The sequence below is a fragment of the Pleurodeles waltl genome, chromosome 3_1, assembly GCF_031143425.1.
Source record: "Pleurodeles waltl isolate 20211129_DDA chromosome 3_1, aPleWal1.hap1.20221129, whole genome shotgun sequence".
In the NCBI taxonomy this organism is placed as follows: domain Eukaryota; kingdom Metazoa; phylum Chordata; class Amphibia; order Caudata; family Salamandridae; genus Pleurodeles; species Pleurodeles waltl.
In genome coordinates this window covers 561,239,618-561,258,924 of record NC_090440.1, presented here as the reverse complement: position 1 = coordinate 561,258,924, position 19,307 = coordinate 561,239,618, and the positions used below count along the sequence as shown (strand labels likewise).

Here is a 19,307-nt window from a genome sequence, read left to right as displayed (position 1 = left end):
CCTACAATCGGCCAATCTGCCCCCAAGGGGGGCAGAAATGGTCTAAATACAATTTGCCCCCCAGGGGAGCGACCCTCGCCTAATCGGTCGCTCCCCATCTCTACAAAAACAAACAAACAAACAAAAAAAAACCACAAAAAAAACAATTTGCCCTGGTGCCTAGAGGTTTCTGCCCCCCCGGGGGCAGATCGGACTAATACCAATAGGCCGATCTGCCCCCAGGGGGGGCAGAAATGGCCTAAAATAAATTTGCCCCCCCAACCCCCCCAGGGAGCGACCCTTGCCTGCAAGGTCGCTCCCCTTGCGTGACGGCGCAAAAAAAAGATCCCTGGTGCCTAGTGGTTTCTGCCCCCCTTGGGGGCAGATTGACCTACAATCGGCCAATCTGCCTCCAAGGGGGGCAGAAATGGTCTAAATACAATTTGCCCCCCAGGGGAGCGACCCTTGCCTAATGCGTCGCTCCCCATCTCAAAAAAAACAAACAAAAAAAACCCCCCACAAAAGAAAATTTGCCCTGGCGCCTAAAGGTTTCTGCCCCCCCTGGGGGCAGATCGGCCTAATACCAATAGGCCGATCTGCCCCCAGGGGGGCAGAAATGGCCTAAAATAAATTTGCCCCCCCCACCCCCCCCCCCGGGGGAGCGACCCTTGCCTGCAAGGTCGCTCCCCTTGCTTGACTGCACAAAAAAAAGATCCCTGGTGCCTAGTGGTTTCTGCCCCCCTTGGGGGCAGAAATGGTCTAAATACAATTTGCCCCCCAGGGGAGCGACCCTTGCCTAATGCGTCGCTCCCCATCTCTAAAAAAACAAACAAACAAAAAAAAAAGCCACACAAAAAAAAAAATTGCCCTGGCGCCTAAAGGTTTCTGCCCCCCCCGGGGGCAGATCGGCCTAATACCAATAGGCCGATCTGCCCCCGGGGGGCAGAAATGGCCTAAAATAAATTTGCCCCCCCCCCCCCCGGGGAGCGACCCTTGCCTGCAAGGTCGCTCCCCTTGCGTGACTGCGCAAAAAAAAGATCCCTGGTGCCTAGTGGTTTCTGCCCCCCTTGGGGGCAGATTGACCTACAATCGGCCAATCTGCCCCCAAGGGGGGCAGAAATGGTTCAAATACAATTTGCCCCCCAGGGGAGCGACCCTTGCCTAATGCGTCGCTCCCCATCTCTAAAAAAACAAACAAACAAAAAAAAAAAAACCCAAAAAAAAAAATTTGCTCTGGCGCCTAAAGGTTTCTGCCCCCCCCCCGGGGGCAGATCGGCCTAATACCAATAGGCCGATCTGCCCCCAGGGGGGCAGAAATGGCCTAAAATAAATTTGCCCCCCCCACCCCCCCCGGGGAGCGACCCTTGCCTGCAAGGTCGCTCCCCTTGCGTGACGGCGCAAAAAAAGATCCCTGGTGCCTAGTGGTTTCTGCCCCCAATCTACAATCGGCCAATCTGCCCCCAAAGGGGGCAGAAATGGTCTAAATACAATTTGCCCCCCAGGGGAGCGGCCCTTGCCTAATGCGTCGCTCCCCATCTCTAAAAAAAACAAACAAACAAAAAAAAAAACACAAAAAAACTATTTGCCCAGGCGCCTAGAGGTTTCTGCCCCCCCCGTGGGCAGATCGGCCTAATACCAATAGGCCGATCTGCCCCCAGGGGGGGGCAGAAATGGCCTAAAATAAATTTGCCCCCCTCACCCCCCCCCCCCCCCCCCCGGGGAGCGACCCTTGCCTACAAGGTCGCTCCCCTTGCGTGACGGCGCAAAAAAAAGATCCCTGGTGCCTAGTGGTTTCTGCCCCCCTTGGGGGCAGATTGACCTACAATCGGCCGATCTGCCCCCAAAGCGGGCAGAAATGGCCTAAATACAATTTGCCCCTCCAGGGGAGCGACCCTTGCCTAAGGGGACGCTCCCCATCTGTAAAACACAACAACAACAAAAATCCCTGGTGCCTAGTGGTTTCTGCCCCCCGTGGGGGCAGATCGGCCTAATAAAAATAGGCTGATCTGCCCCCATTGGGGGCAGAAATGGCCTAAAATAAATTTGCCCCCCAAGGGAACGACCCTTGCCTAAGGGGTCGCTCCCCTTATGTGAAAAACAAACAAACAAAAAAAACTCCCTGGTGTCTAGTGGTTTCTGCCCCCCTTGGGGGCAGATTGGCCTCATAAAAATAAGCCAATCTGCCCCCAAAGGGGGCAGAAATGGCATAAATATAATTTCCCCCTATGGGAGCGACCCTTGCCTAAGGGGTCGCATCCCACACCTAAAAAACAAAAGAAAACAAATAAAAAAACAAACCAAAAAAAAGTATCCCTGGTGTCTAGAGGTTTCTGCCCCCACTGGGGGCAGATCGGCCTAATAATAGGCCGATCTGCCCCCAGGGGGGGCAGAAAAGGCCTTAAAAAAAAATGACCCCCTGGGAGCGTCCCTTTCCCAAGGGGTCGCTCCCTTCTGTCAATTTCATAGAAAAAAAAAATCCCTGGTGTCTAGTGGGGTTTCAAAAGCCGGATTGCAAGCAATCCGGCTTTTGAAACCCTCGGAGAGACTTCAAAGGGAAGGAAATACATTTCCTTCCCTTTGAAGCCCCTCCGGGCCTCCCCCACGTGATCGAAAGAGAAATGCTGAGCATTTCTCTTTCGATCGCGCTGGAAGCTCTGCTTCCAGCGCGATGGGGGAGGTTGTGTGATTGTCAGCGCGCGCTCGTGCGCTGACGTCACAGGGGGGGTGGGGGGGGTCGGGGGTTGAAGGGGAAGGGATTCCCCTGTCAGCCCTGATCTAGGGGGGTGGGGGGGCGGCCCTCGGGAGGAGCACTAGCGCTTCTCCCGAGGGCAGCATTCAGGACGTAATGGTTACGTCCATGGCGCCACACGGGCGCTCCCATGGACGTAACCATTACGTCCGTGGCGGGGAAGGGGTTAATCTTTTTAATACACTGATATTTCTGGTAAAGTTGTTATCTGTAAAGTGCTCTAATGTCCATTGAAGCAGAGTAGCCTAAGAAAAGAACCAAAAATAAATGAATGAAAATGGGTGCTGGCAGTGGTTTGGGCAGATGTTGGGTTCTGTTTGTTGTTTCTGCAGCGAGAGAAGAAAGAACCGAGAGGGACTGGATATTATACCAATGGTCAGATTTAATAAGCTATTTAGCAGTTGAAAAGCCCGAGATTCACTAAATTACTACTAAATGGCTTGTACAGATGCCCTAAATCCATTTAACGATTCAGTAACATTATTAGATAGCTAAATAGATTTAGGAAGTCATAAGAAATCGTTATTGGGAAGGGGTCTGTACAGGGTGTCCCTTCCAGCCAGTGATTTCTTATAGTATGTAATAATGTTTTGCACCTGAATTTCAGCCATTCGCAAGTGGGAAGGAGCCTCCTAAAGAGCATGTTAGGAAATATATTAAAGTATAAATAAATGGTCCCATGGATGACGGTCTACTCCTAAAAAGTGAAAGTTACTTTTTCATTGTCGTTATTTTTTTTTTTTTTTTTATACGTGCCTTGTTTTCCTTAAATGGAACCGAGTTGCATTAAAGAAAAAAGGAAAAGATTGCATTATTTAAAAGCAGTCACAGATATGGTGGTTTTCTGTCCTCAGCAGGCTACAATCCCTGTGATGGCTGTCATTCCTAATGGGTCCCAAATGAGGTAGGTCGATTTGTGACCCACTAGGAATTGCTAATTAAAAAAAAAAAAAAGTTTTATACATTACGAATAGGTATTTGGAAACTGCAATTCTTAATGTTTGTTCATCTGGCCTTTTGGGTGCAATAGAGAGGAATCCAAGACATGATATCCTTGCTGTAGTGTTGTGCAGTGATGGTCAGATCGTGAGTACAAATTGTGCTTTGATGTAATGTGGAGGAAGTGACTAGGTGCTGGCTGTGCTGTAGTGCAGCAGTAGGCATTTGGGCTGTAGCACTGAGGGACATGCTTTATGTGCTGCACCATGCTGTTTTGATTGACTGAGTTCATTGGTACCATCTGAGTTGTGTTGCAATGGTTTGCAGAGGTGAGATACTGACTTCTGCTAAAGAGATGTTTTCTTCTATTTTGTGTATTAGTATTGGGAACAAGATGGGTTATTAAATATGCGTTTGTTTATTGTGCTTTATTTCAGTCTGGAATGTGGGGAGCAAATCAAAGAACTCAAAGCCCATTATGAAGCGCGTGTTGGGAAATTACTGGAAGAGGCTGACCAAGGTCTCCCTGAAAAGGTATACTTTTGAACTTATTGACCAGGTGCATACAGAACCTTCTGCAAGGCAAAAGGCTAGCTCTGGGAACTTCATTAAATGAGATTGCCTAAAATGGTTTAGACTCTGGTTAGGCTGTCTGCATGTGCCAAGCATTTGCTTAAATGGTTGCATGCTAACCAGCAAGCCAGAGCATCGTCGTTCCTCTGATTGATGCTTTCCCAAATACAGTTGTTCCTAAATTTGTTTTGTCTCCTTTGCCATACATTTTCACCCATTCTCTTTTGAAATTAAGTTGTAAGTTTTTTTTGATCCCTCTTCCTCACTGCCTCAGCGCAGCTGATCTTGTAGTGCTAGTTTTTCGTTTTGTATAGATGCAAATGACTGCATTATGCAGCAGACTTGTGGATAGCTATGGAATAATCTAGCAAAAATAGCCTGTACACGTCATCAGCGTCAATAACTAACATGTTTGTGATGAAGTCGATTGATTCACCATTTTTTTTCGAACACCATTTTAAGGTTTCCCTATCATCCACTGCACTCACATTTGCAATCAACCTCCCTGTTTTTCTAATAATTTGCTTGAAAGTGTTGTTTCATGCCATTTTAACTGTAATCTGCCTCGCTGTGGACTACAGTTTCAGTCATTGATGTGGAGGAAGGAGAGAGGTTGTGTATTGAATTTTTAATCTACTTTGGTTTGTTTTGACTGCCATGAACTGACCTTGTACATGTTTTGCAACTTCTTTTTGAGGAGGACTTCAGTAGACATGCACATGCTGAGCCTGACATGAATGTATAGCACAATATGCATGACTGTCACATACATTGTCTGCTATGTGATGCAAATCATATGTTTCAGTTTGTGATTTCCGTAAATATTTCCTCCTCTTTGAACCAGCTTCCCTCTATGGGACCAGGCAAGGTTTCTGTTCACGCCCTCATTCCCCACCTGGACCTCCCAGAGTGATTATAGTTTACTCAATGTGAGCTACTGAAGCTCCTTTTAAAGAGAAAGGTCCAGGATTGTAGTCTAGATTTTTAGTAGTGTAAAAGAAGCAGAGTAGAGGAAGCAATGAATTATTTTGGACCTGTTTGACCTCAGAGAGTTCCTTCTGCTGGCACATTTTAAAATTCTGATGCTGTGGCAAAATCTACTTTAGGACTCCTGCTTGGGGAAAGCCCATTACTAGTGCTAATCTTTGGCCTCAGGTCAGCTTCAAAAGTCTGTGCCCTGCCTTGACAATTGGCTTTTTAAAGCTTCCAAAAATCCATAGACCATCTCAACAGGTTCCTGGAAACTTTGTCTCTTACTGTCTGTGAATCATTTTTAGCTGCCACATAATCACTTTTCAGGAGCTGCTCTGCACTGAGACTAGTAACATTTTCCATCATCTTGAGAAGGTTGCTGACCTTAAGCAGAGTGATGCCCACTTTTTAAAAATGGACTGTGGTTTCAGAGTATTTTGGTTCTAATAGCCTCCTGTGCCTTGGTTATTCCCATGGTCAGACTTAACTTGATGTTTTTTCAACTTCTTACAAGGAGTGTTTTTCTGCTTTAAAGGCCAAAATATCCATACCTTCACAGAGCAGAAGGCGTGCTACCCTGAGTGAGCTGGAGGTTCACAACTTGTTAGGTAGAGCGCGTAAGTGCTTTGACCTGTTGTAAGTATTGTGGGCTTTTAACAACACCCACCACACGCCCATCACTTTCACTCGTTCATGGGCTTGCCTTTCAAAAATACTTTAGCATTGGTAAATAGAGACTGGCCCTGTTACTTGGATGATTCCACAACTGCCGATAAGTTTGACTGTAAGCGAACTTCTATTTCCTTTTGTGTCTCTCCTTCGCGATCATGCTCATGGCGTTTTGAATCAGCTCGCTTATGTCAACTGTTTTACTTTTCATTTCAATTTATGGGGCAAGAAAAGTCCTGTTAGGAATTTACAACACTAATAGCTCTAACTCGAGCAAATGGGAGACCCATTGCATTGCAAATGGTTGTGCTTTTTTGTGATTGTAACTCATTATGTAAACTTTATTGGACCAAAAGGCATTTTATTCTAGCCCTAGAAGCCTTTCTGCAAGTAGTTAGGAATGTATGGGTAGTTTCTACAACTTGAAAGGTAGCTATGTTCACAGTAAACGGGCTGTGGTAGACCTATGTTTATCACAGATCCAAAAGGATATATTCCTCTATGCATCCACAGGGTTCTGTGATTCGATCAATTAATTGTTTATTACTGGTTATGATTGTATGTGGCAGTGTTTGGTTAGTAGAGCTGCTTGTTAAATAAATAGTTTATTAATAGTTTGAATTGGTTAATGAACTTGACCCCGATAGAGATCTTTGTATTGTGTTTGTGTATGAATGACATTGTTGAAAGATTTTGCTGTTTTTTCATTCCACTGGATGGACGTTTTTCAGGCAGGCATCATTTGTTATCTGGGATGTGGTATGTTTAAGCTCACCCTTTATAAATGGTTCCAAGTCATATGCTGGTGTAGTGCAGGAAAAACGTTGTTGAGTTGGTGATAATTTGTCAGCTAAAACAGCTTTGGGGGGGTGTTGTGCAAATGTAGTTCAGACCATCTATTTAGTGTGTTATATTGGAGTTTGGGCAGTTCTAATTCTATCACCTAGGTCGAGCCACTGCTTACCAGCTGCCCCCATATAGTTCTTTGGGGTTCTCAGTGACTTGAGTTAAGGTGGACTGCAGTCATTGTATTTGTTTTGGTATATATGTATAGCATAGGATACATGATGTTCTGTCTAGCTTGTTATTTTTTAGATTGTTGTTTGGAAGAAAAGTATAAAGAGATGAACATTGGAAAAAGATCTGCTTGCAAATTGAGTTTTGATGACCACCATTACAAAATGTTGCACTGAGCAAACAAAGGTTTGGTGTATGTATGTGGTGCATCTATGAAATAAAAAGTTTAATGTATGATAATTCAGTGTACTTTAGAGATGTAAAACAGTCCCTCGTTTTGCAATGGAAGCATTACATAGGAAATGGAATAATGTACCAAATAGCCAGTAATTAAAAATCTTTCAGAATAAATCCTGTAGTTTAGATGTGCTGTCAAGCCAGACCTAATGATAGTCCTCACAATCACATTGATCGCTTAGCAGTCATTTTGTTGAAACAAAACATTGCATGCTATTTTAATAAATAATCCCTTGATTACATATTGACACCTACTGCATGTAGTGTCAGCAAAGTTTATTATTGTATTATTCATGATTGAAAGAACAGATCACATGCAAATAAAATCCATTGAAGTAAATAATAATTTCTGATGGAAATATCTACCTTACCTCACCTTTTGAATACCCCCAGTGCACCAGCATTCGACTGAATTTTTTCTCTGTAGCTCGCCACATCGAGGACATCACAGCAAGAAGGCTCCGCACGCGACTCTGTCTGATGTATCGCAGCCATAAGTTCCATTTCTTTCCCATGCCTTCGACAAGTTACGTTTTTTCCTACCTCTTCTTGTTGGTTACAGTGTTTCGAGGGAATTAAGGTTTTGTTGTCTCATTAGGTGACAGTGTCTCCACCTAAAAAGTCGGGCTTCAAACCTTGTCGGGAATGTGGAGCCTAGATGTCGGTTACGGAGCTGCATGAAGATTGTCTCTGGTGGTCTGATCATGACGTCGGGCTGTGCTTCATGTCAGAGTATGAATCTTATGACTCTGAAGGAGAGAGAAGCAAAATTATTCTTGACCTAGGTGAAGAAGGACAAGCGAGGTGCTCGCAGGTCCCAACCTCAAGAGGAGTCGCCATCTCATCAGACTTTGAGGTCATATAAGAAGAGATGACGTCATGGTTCCCGGCGTCTGTCTTCTCGAGAAATGAGTCCACGGCCTCTATAGACCTCTATATCCTTCTCCAAAGTCCCAGCTTCAGCCTTCTTGGGAAGTGAGTCCACAGCCTCTATCTCTTCCTCTGAATTCACCTGAAGATTGCCTGGTGCCATCTTAAGTGGAGATCCCGCCGCCACCTACGACTCTGGTGGCACAGTTCTCTGAATCAGGAGACTGAAGTAGTCACGCCGACATCTGGATCCTTTGGCCCTCTTCAACAGGAGTGGGATTATCCTACTTTCCCAGCCCCCGGTGACAGATCCGATGAACTACTTGAATGCTATGTATAGCATTTTTAACAGGGCAATGACTCCCTCTGGTGCGCCGGCTGACCCCACGGGTCCGTTGTTCTTCTCCTTTGGAAGTTTCTCAGCTCTGTATAGGCAGTCTCCATTCCTGCTTTTATGCTGACAGCACAGTACCCCTGGGCTTCGATGGTGCTGAGGATTGGACTCCTTCACTGACCGATACTCAGCAGGAATTATCGCATCTGTGGCACCAGTACCGACATCGGAGAGGTCACAACCGAAGTCACGTCACTCGACTCCAGCTCGAATGGATTCTACAATTCCATCATCTAAGTTGCCTGCGCGCAAACCAACTTTGCCAGCACTGCAACCGACATCACTGACGCCAGTATATTCTCTTCCAGCGCCGTTACTGCAGTCGAGGTTGATGTCTCATAGGGAGACTTTGAGGCTTCTAGAAGAGCATCAATATTTAGACTCCCATCAGGATCCTGAACTGGAAGAGGGTGCAATTCCTGTACCAACCCAGGAATTTGAAACTATAGAAGTGGCAAGTCGTTTGGATACTTCCCCAGAGTGGGAGTTGTTATCTCCAAGAGGTTTACCTCCACCTGAGGTGATATCATGCCATGGGGGCCATAAGAAAGGCATCTGAAATGTTGGACTTGCCGAATTAGTTAATGGAAGTCCTTCATTCTTCGATGTTTACTACCAGTTTGCTGTCCTTCCATTTGGTCTTACTTCTTCACCTCGGGTCTTCACGAAGGTGATGGCAGTGGTTGCGGCACATCTCAGATAGTGGGGAATACCAGTATTCCCTTACCTGGACAATTGGTTACTCAAAGGCAAGCCTCTGGGGTTGGTGCTGCTTCACTTGCATTTGACATCTGAACTGTTTTTCAATCTGGGTTTTTTCTTTCAAAGTACCCAAATCTCACCTGGAGCCCTCTCATTGGGCAATACTGGACACCACAGTAAATCATGCCTAACCTCCTCAGAGGATTCAAGACATTGAGGCTATAATTCCGATATTTCAAAATGGAGCGCTTGTTCCAGTCCTAAAGGTCGTACGTCTGCTCGATTTGTTCGCTTCCTGCATTCTGTTGGTCACTCATGCATGCTGGCACATGAGGGCCCTCCAGTGGTTCCTCCGCAGGCAGTGGTTTCAACACAATGGGGATCTCAGAGAGTCAGTTAAGATCTCAGGAGAAACTGCAGCGGATCTCCAATGGTGGGATGTAGACAGCAATCTATCACAAGGAAAGCTGTTTTGTCCTCCACCTCCGGTGGCCACAGTGAAAATGGATGCCTCCACTCTAGGATGGGGAACACTCCTAGGGGATCTAAAGATCAGAGGATTTTGGTCTCCAGATGAACTTTGGTTTCACATCAATCTTTTGGCGTTGCGGGCGATATGTCTGACTCTCAAGACCTTCCTCCCTTCCAGTCGTGGTCAGTTGGTTCAAGTCTTGACAGACAACACTACGTCAACATAAACGGAGGAGTAGGGTCATATCTTCTTTGCAAAGAAGCTCTACGACTCTGGTTCTGGGTTTAGGACCATCGGATTTGCGTTGTGGCAAATCGATTGGCTGGAGTTCTGAACATATGTGCAGACACTCTCAGCTGGCACTTCTAAGATGACTACGAGTGACTTCTCCATTCAGATGTGATATTTCACATCTTCAGGTTATGGGAGACTCCTCGGATACATGTTTGCCACTCACAACGCACACTGCCAGTTGTTCTGCAGCCTCCAGTATTGAATGCGGGGAGCATTTGGGGACATATTTCAATTGAGCTGGAGCACCCATCTGCTTTACATGTTTCCCCCCATGCCCTTGATTCCTCGAGTTCTGAGTAAGATTCAACAAGTTCAGGGCCCAAGTCATATTAATAGCCCCGAACTGGCCGCAAAGGGTGTGGTACACAGACGTTCTTCAACTATCACTGTGCCCTCCGCTCCGCCTCCCTCACAGGGAAGACCTCTTGCAGTCACAGAGGCAGGTTCTACATCCCCACCTCCAGAGCTTGCACCTACAAGCCTGGAGATTGAGTTCATTTTCTCTTCCCCCTGAAGTGGGGCATGTTATTTTATCGGCCATGCGACACTCCACCAAGACAGTATATGCTGGTAGATGGGCTAAATTTGTAAAATGGTGCTCTGTAGAGGATGTTGACCACTGACACATCGGGGTTGTGCAGTTGCGACAGTGAAGGGTTATTTGCCTGCACTGTCGACTTTTATTTTCTTACCTGATCAGCCATCCCTGTTTAAGGCTCCTATAGTTTTGAGGTTTATAAAGGGGCTCACTAATATGTATCCCCCTACTCTGTTGTGCCTAAGTGGGACCTTAATTTAGTTATAACGTTTCTTTTGGGGGCTCTGTTTGAGCCATTGGGTAGCTCTCCGTTACGACGTCTTACTTTTAAAACTGTCTTTCTTATAGCCATCACGTCAGCTAGACATGTTAGTGAGTTACAGGCTTTAGGTGTTAAAGCCGCATTTACTACTTTTTATGCGGATAAGGGGGGTCTGCGGACCAGAACTGCTTTCCTGACGAAGGAGGTGACTCCTTTCCACCTAGGCCAATCTGTTACCCTTCCGACGTTTTATCCTCCTCCCAACCCTTCTAAGGAGGAAAAAAGGCTGCATCGTTTGGACCCAAAAAGAGCTTTGAGCTTCTACACTGATTTGAGGATCAGCGATCAGCTGTTCAGTGGATGTTGTGGGCAGAATGAAGAACAAGGCTGTCCTCAAGAGAAAGTTATCCAAATGGATCATCCTCTGCATAAAGATCTGCTGTGACATGACGAAGAAAGAGCTACTTGAATTCATTGGAGCTCATTCCACCAGAGCTACGTCTTCTATTTCTGCCTTGGCAAGAGATGTTCTTGTTGTTGACATATATAAAGCAGCAACTTGGGCTTCCCTCCACACTTTCGCAAAGCTCTATTGCTTGGATTCTGAGGTGAGGAGGGGCGTTCTTTTTGCCTCTTCTGTTTTGCAGGATTTCTTGCAGATAGGCACTCACCTCAGAGTGTGGAACTGCTTGGGAAGTCTGTTCAAAAGCTGAGGAATCCACAGGTAGATGTATCCATCAGAAGAACAAGTTACTTACCTTTGGTAATGCTTTCTCTAGTGGATACAGTATCTACTGTGTATTCCTCCCTGACCCACCCGCCTCCCTGTGCAGGTCTGAATATACCAAAAAGAAGACATCTGTTTGTAGGTAATATTTGTATTTGATATGTCACATATATAAATCTTTGATTTGAAAATGCACATGTTGATGTATTTTGATGTTGGTTTCACCCGTTCGCCTCAGAGGCACATGAAAAAAGTGAATGGAACTGACATCAGCACGTCAGCAAGGACTTCTTATGGCTCTGATGGCATCAGACGGAGTCGTGCGCGGAGCCGTGCTACTGTGATGTACTTGTTGACGTGGAGAGCTAGAGGGAAAAATATTCCATCGAAGGCTGGCGCATTGGGGATATTCAAAAAGTGAAGATTCAACAGGTAGATACTGTATCCACCAGAAAAATTGTAACCGAAGTTAAGTAACTTGCTCTTTAATGTCAATGTTTAAGCACCATTCCAAGTGTGAACAAATATGTGGCCAAATACACCTAATAAATAGACCTTACAATTATTATAAAATAACTTAACATCGAAAAACACTTAAGTTTGGGTAATTTGAAACCCAAAAAGTCACTAGGAACACTACAAAGACAATACAAGAGCAGGGGAAACACAATTTATTAAAATAAATGAGAGAATTGCCTAAAATATAGGTGGAACTGGGGAAACAAGTTCATGACTATTCAGTAGTATAGAGTATTGAAACTGTTTTTTGCGCTTTGCTATGTGTTATTTTGCCTTACAACAATATAAGCTAGGAATTCCAAGATTTATCAAATTGTTGAAAATCAAATTGAAAAGTACATCATTTCTTACCCCTTATTTCTTATGCAATTACCCCGCCAATTGAAATATATAAAGCTAAAGCTAGGGGCGGAGTATTATATGGTGCAGAGCTATGGGGCCACTGTAACTTAAAGGATTTGGAGAAAACTGAAAAATCCTTTCTGAAAAGGTTATTAAAAATCCTGGCAAGTTCTCCAACCTTGCCTGTTCGGTTGGATCTAAACCTTTACTCTATTTCACATATCGCTGCCCTACGGCCTCTGATGTACTGGATCAGGCTATGGTCCTCGGACATCTTTGGTCCATATAGAGCTGGGCTTAGTGTCCTAATGAGTGCGCAAGTCCAAAAAAAGGTCAGGTGGTGTAAATATGTGAAGGAATTCTTATTTGACCTTGGCCTGGATAGCCTTTGGCTGGACCCTGCCCATATTCAAAAAAATGATGCTCAACTTGTGAAAGATGCATACTGGCTGAGAGTCCAATTGGATGAATTAGCAGAGGTTCCTTCGACAAGTCTTATTAACACCTTTTTATCCCTAAAATGTTGTTATGAATTTGATAATTTCATGGATTTGATTGTTTCCCCTTTTGCACGAGCATTTTTCATCAGGTTTAGGTTAAGGACATTACCACTTTGCTTATTTACTAGCAAATGGACAAATCTTGGTGACGATAGTGACTTATGTCCAATGGGATGTGGAGTTACCGAGCATTTAGCCCATGTTTTATTTTGTTGCTCTGCATATCGTAAGCAAAGAGCACGCTGGCTTATTCTGCTTTGTAGATCCATGGGCCTTGTGTGTGGGTCAGTTGCCTTTAGGATTTTGAAGTCGAGTGCCCATGGTAAAGTGGCATGTCCATTGGCGAATTTCATGAAGGCTATTTGGCCAATGAGACAAAAATTATTAAAGTCAGGAGCATATCATTCAACTTAACATCATTTTTCCATGAGATAGCAAGTAACAGCTGACTGTCAATTTTTGGTGTAGAGACTAATGTGTTGTGGTCTGCATCCACTTTTTCACATTGTTATGTATTCGACTATTTATGTATTTTAAAACGAGGGCTATGCTGTGTTGATGTCCTGTTTTATTGAAGCTGCTCTTTTTTTAAAACTCATTTTAGTATTATGTTTTAGCATGACGTATATTGTGTATTTATGTGCTTTGATGGTATTAATTTGCCGAATAAAGCTATCTATCTACATCATTTCTTACATCAGTGTACGCTACGTAACATATTTTTCCATTTCTCAAATAGAATAGTTTTAGCATATTTTCAGGTAAGTTATATTGTACGAAAGACCCCAGTGACAGTGCAATCCAGTTGAACATTTGTCTTTTTTTGAAAACTTGGTGTTCGTAGATTATTTTCCAAAGACAGTTCTGTCCCAGTTTAGTGGGGTAGAGATATGCGAAGTGCAATTATTTATTTCCCAAAACTGGCCATTGGAGGATTTAAGATTACAGAAATTATTTAATGGTGCAGATTCATTGTGAGTGCATAGAGGGGTGTATGGGAAAGGCATTGTGTAATGCAATGTGAATGAATCTACTTTTTGTCATGGAATGGGTTTCTTTCAGTATATGCACTATTTGACTCTGCAGTGTGTCTGGAATCTGGTTACAAGAAACAGCGCTCAAATTAATAGCGAGCAACTGGCAGAGATCTTTTGACTTGTTTTTACTCCAAATCAAGAATTGGTAACACAGGGTCGCTTTAGGAAAGGCCATGTCTGAGGTAGTGGATCTAATGCCACTTAGTTGTGGTTAAAGTTAGTCCTGGACTGGAACACTGAGTAGGGATACACCAATAATGAGGATGGTATGTTGCCTAGTAGCGTTTGTATTTGTGTTTTTCTTTTTTTATAAATTTAAGTAGTGGATTAGTACAGCATTTTCTAACCTTCTTTCCAACTGTGTTGAACTGAAAATGATGGTTATAAAATAATCCTAAATATGTCAAGAGGGAGTTGGAAAGTAAGTGATACTCTTGTGAGGCACATTCTAATGTTAAGTTACCTGCCTCATATTCCCTAGTTTATACATTTTTCCACCACATTTTCAGCAAATAATCTGTGTTATTTTCCTGGCATATTCTCTGTCTCCTTCTTCCCATAACAGTTACGTGCCTTATGTCCCTGTAATATTGATCTTGAATGTTATTAGCTGCTTGTCATTGAGGTGGATGTATTTGGTTTCAAGTATAATGTGCATTTGATTCTCAGCCTGTTGGACAACTCGACTCCAGCAAAGAAAATGGTTTGGATTTGGAAGAGATCTCTAAGAACAAATCCAACAAGGATGCAATAGAGAATCTCAATATTATGGTTGAAGATACTTCTAAAGTTCACATGCAAAATATGAAAGGTAAGTCTTTGATGCCAGTCAGTAAACACCTAGTGTTGTATCAACATTACATACTGCTTTGATAAAACGTTTTGCTTCACGTGAATATTTCCTGTACTGCTTCCTGTATTCTTTGTATTTCTTTTCTTGCTTTGTAGTTCTTTCCCTCAGTTCACTTCATGGTGTTCTTGACTTCAATCTTTTTATTTTTGCTATGTAACGTGTAATTACATTTCTTAAATATTGTTTTTCTCTGGGGGGCTCCACTGATGATTATAGGCACTGAATAATCCCACCCACATGCGAGGACCCTGGAGCAGTTCTTTCAAAGTCACATTTCTTTTTTTTTTTTTTTTTTTTTTTACAGTATCTTCGCCTAACTTTGGAAAGGCCAGGAGGTTCATATGGCTCAAAATGTAAAGTTTGCTGCCTTGAAACAGACTATATTGTCCATCACATTAATTTACTTTCAATTATGGAATAAAAAAGACATACGCCTGTAAAAAGTCACTAAGGCTAATTAAAAGAGACCTTTTAAAAACATCCTTAAACTTCTTTTACCTATTTTAAAGTAAATGATAGTGAAAGATACAGTAATGTAAATGTGTAGGCTGCAGCACTGAAACAACAAGAATATAACACTGCACCTTTAAGGGCACCCTAACCTCCAGTGTCCCATCCCAGTTCTTTTTACATAGAAATTGGAAGTCTAGAGTTATTCGTATTTTATATCTTCCTTTTTGGGAGGGGGAAAGGGCTGCTTATGATTTTAATGGTGATTCACCTGAGAGAGAACTAGGATTACAAGGATCTACTTTGATAATCAGAAGCGCTGAATAGATGAGTTAGCTCATCCTCAAAGAAAACTGCAAGGGAAGAGATAAAAAGGAGTAGTATAACTAAGCAAATGGATTTGTTGGAGAAGCTTTACCTAACTTGGGCACCTGCCTTCATATCCGAATCAAGATGCTAGTGTCTAGTAAAGGTGTGAACTGATCTCCACATAGCAGCTTTGTAAATTTTAGAAACTAATGCAGCAGTTTCTGCTTTACCTCTGGTGAAATGGGCTTTAGGTTTCTCAGGTAAGGTTTTGTTGGCTTCCTGGTAGCCTAGGATTATATAAGAGACAATCCATCTAGTCAAGGATTGTTTCGAAGTGGCAAATCTTGTTCATAGAGGACACAAAAGTTGCTTTGATTTCCTCAAAGATTTTGTCTTATGCAGATAAACCTTCAACATCCTCCAATCAAGAGTGTGAAGAGATCTTTCTGCATGCCAAGAGGGAATTTGAAAAAAATGTAGATGAGGAGACAGTCTGATTAACATAAAAATCTGAGACCACTTTAGAGAGGAATTTAGGATGGGTCCTCATCACTTCCCTGTTATTATGAAATACCGTGTAAGGTTTGTGGGAATATAGGGCATGTATCTCACTAACTTTACGTACATTGGTTATAGTAACAAGAAGGAAACCTTCAAGGACAGGTGTTGAAGCAAGACCTTGGGTTCGGAGAGAGGACCCATAAGGCAGGATAAGACAATATTTAACTCCCATAAAGGAAAAATCCTCAGAGGAGGAGGATACATGTTCTTAATGCCCTCCAGGAACTCTTTGAGTACATTGTAAAAGAAGATTAAATGTTTTAAGCCATGTTATACAGCAGCAGGTCTATTGTGCAATGTGTTTGAAAATAAAAGGAAGAAGAGCCATGATGTGGACAGCATTGCTGTTGTTTCTTTTCCTTTTTAATTAGCTTTTTTTCTTTGCATCAGTAATGTCAATAAAATTGTTTTCCAGAGCATGACATACGCTGTACAGTTAGATACAAAACTTAAGTTTGAAGCTATAGATTTGTTAACAACACAACAGGCTTACATTTACAAACAGTCTGAAACAGCTAGCACTAATCTTTTAATTGTTAGCTACAACGTTGCTGCAGCAATCTAAACGAGAAAAAAATATGCACGTTTTCTTAAACATCAACATTCTTTGTTTTTGTATTCCATGAAAAAAGGAAGATTAGGGCTAAGTTTTACAGTTAGGAAAACATTATTTATTCTTTCTATAAAAGGATACATAAGCTACACAAACATTAGAAATTCTCAATTTATAGTTCTAATTTAAATTTAGAATGTATACACCACCTTCAAGCTACTATAATTTGCATACCTACATATACAGTGTTACTTACAAGTTACATTTTAACTTTACACACCACCTTCTATAAGTCGTGTACCTCCATACACTATGTTCTTACCTGACTCGCCATACTACATTAACTATAACTCGCACCTTCTCAATGCGCTGGTTAAACCCATACATATAACCTCACTTATACAATGTCAAATCATAGCTTTCATAACAACACTTACGACATCTCAATTGAGATTATTTCTAAGAGCATGTGCATGATAAAGTCGCAAATTACATTTAATGAGGTATGCAAAGTGAGGTGAAAACATTGTGTACGTAGTAGGTGTGTGAATTATAATACCTTGAAGGTTTTGTGTAAATTTTTAATTTACACTGATGCCCTACAGTATGCTGGTCTGGGGTTTATGAAATGGGATATGCTGGATGATGAGTGGATAGTGATAGATTGCTGATTTTGTCAGGTGGTGCGTAGTTGGGGTGGTTTGACTCCACAGCAAAGTCTCGGAGGCTTAGCTGCGATATGGTGGACTGGTGAGCCTGAGGCCTGGTCCGAATGTGCCAGCGATATAATCATGGTGCTATGTGGCTGTGCCTTCCCATCTTCTTCTACCCGATGTCTCCGACGACAGATCATACGGAGTCAGTTGTGAAATGCACTAAGAGCATAGCTGTGGCACCCAATCAGAGTTGCTGCTAGAACTGACAGTGTGGGACGGTTATATGATTCCTCACTGTGACTGTACATCACTGATACCAATTCAGCTTATGTGACTTTAGTTTGAGGAAAACAGGCAAGCAGAGCTGGGAAGTAGGAGTATCCCACTGGATCCCAGTTCCAGCAGCTATTTTTGAGCCAAATCTGGGACCTGGCAAACCCAGGGAAACATGTTGAATTTGCCTTGGTGTCATTTTCTGACATCAGGACATAATTCGGATGTGCCTGCATGTTGTCTGCATTTAGTTTGGAGGAGCAACCTGCAGGCACTAAGGGGGGGATTTCTTATTTTAACATCCAGCTGGGCCCAAAAAAGGCCTGATTTAAAGGGCCAGCAGCCCTTCTTTTGTTCTAATATCACCTGGCTGGGTGCTATCAGATATCTATCACATAGACACCAATGCAATGGAAGGAAACAAAGATAGCTGATAACCAGAAAAGTACCTTAGAGAAACTATGGGGGTCATTCTGACCCTGGCGGTAATTACCGCCATGGCGGAGGTCGGCGGTAGCACCGCCAACAGGCTGGCGGTGCACCGCTGGGCATTCTGGCCAGAAACGGAAAGTCGGCGGTGTCCCGCCGACTTTCCGCTGCCCTTGAGAATCCTCCATGGCGGCGGAGCGCGCTCCGCCGCCATGGGGATTCTGACACCCCCTACCGCCATCCAGTTCCTGGCGGTTCTCCCGCCGGGAACAGGATGGCGGTAGGGGGTGCCGCGGGGCCCCTGGGGGCCCCTGCAGTGCCCATGCCAATGGCATGGGCACTGCAGGGGCCCCCGTAAGAGGGCCCCAAAAAGAATTTCAGTGTCTGCCTAGCAGACACTGAAATTCGCGACGGGTGCAACTGCACCCGTCGCACCTTCCCACACCGCCGGCTCAATTCTGAGCCGGCGTCCTCGTGGGAAGGGTGTTTCCCGCTGGGCTGGCGGGCGGACTTTCGGCGGTCTCCCGCCAGCCCAGTGGGAAAGCCAGAATGACCGCCGCGGTCTTTTGACCGCAGAGCGGTCTTTCGGCGGGAACCGCGTGGCGGGCGGCGACCGCCGTGGTCAGAATCACCCCCTATGTCTGGGAGCAGGTTTTTGACTTTGTTCAACTTCTTTTGTAAAAGATGTGCATGCATTGTAAGAATGCAAGCTTTATCTTTGTGTATGGGTTACTACACAAATAATGATTTAAATAGCACTTACATACTTTATTTATTTAATACTTTTACAGCACTGCTCATTCCAGTGTAGGGTGTCAGAGTGCTTTACGTAACACAGACATACACAATAAATCACACAAGAGTGTAAATCAATCTACAGGAAATGTTACAAAAGGCAATAAGGACTACAAGGGGTGGAAATCACATATTAATACTTGTCGACATTATATGTTAACAGTCAATAGTTTTAAGAAAAACAAATACAGGATCTAAAATTAAATGCAGTGTTTGTATAAGCAAGACTTTATTACTTCCCAAAGGAGCCCTTCTTTGCAATTGTAGAATAACAAGAGATTAAGGAAAGGACATAAAAATGATCTAAACCCATGAATTAACATTTGCATGGAGCTTCTTGATGCTGGTAAATAGATGATGGTTCTATGTTAGAAATATTGCAAGTTATGAACTGGAAGTAACAAAAGGATACCAGTGTGAAAAGCAGTAGCTCCGTTACCTATCTACATAAAATACAAATCTGTGATTTACATGTTACAGAATGTGCTTTGCAGCAGATACATTAATACTTTTGCTTCTTTTCGTCAAAGTTGTTGCTGGTCAAAACACAGAATTTTCCCAGAACTGCATTAAAACTAGAGTTATCTTACTGCTATTACAATCCCCTCAGAATTGATAGGCTCACAAAGATCTCTG

The 19,307-nt window shown here is 43.4% G+C and overlaps 1 protein-coding gene across 3 annotated transcripts in view; it reads left to right on the top strand.

The window, feature by feature from the left end:
* Positions 1-19,307, top strand: part of GOLM2 (golgi membrane protein 2) — a 446,718-nt gene that overhangs the window by 151,536 nt on the left and 275,875 nt on the right. For all 3 annotated transcript variants that reach the window (XM_069222964.1, XM_069222962.1, XM_069222963.1), the window contains exons 4-5: positions 4,105-4,201; positions 14,462-14,603. In XM_069222964.1, the coding sequence (XP_069079065.1) occupies positions 4,105-4,201; positions 14,462-14,603 (239 nt within the window). The remainder of the gene's footprint in view (positions 1-4,104; positions 4,202-14,461; positions 14,604-19,307) is intronic.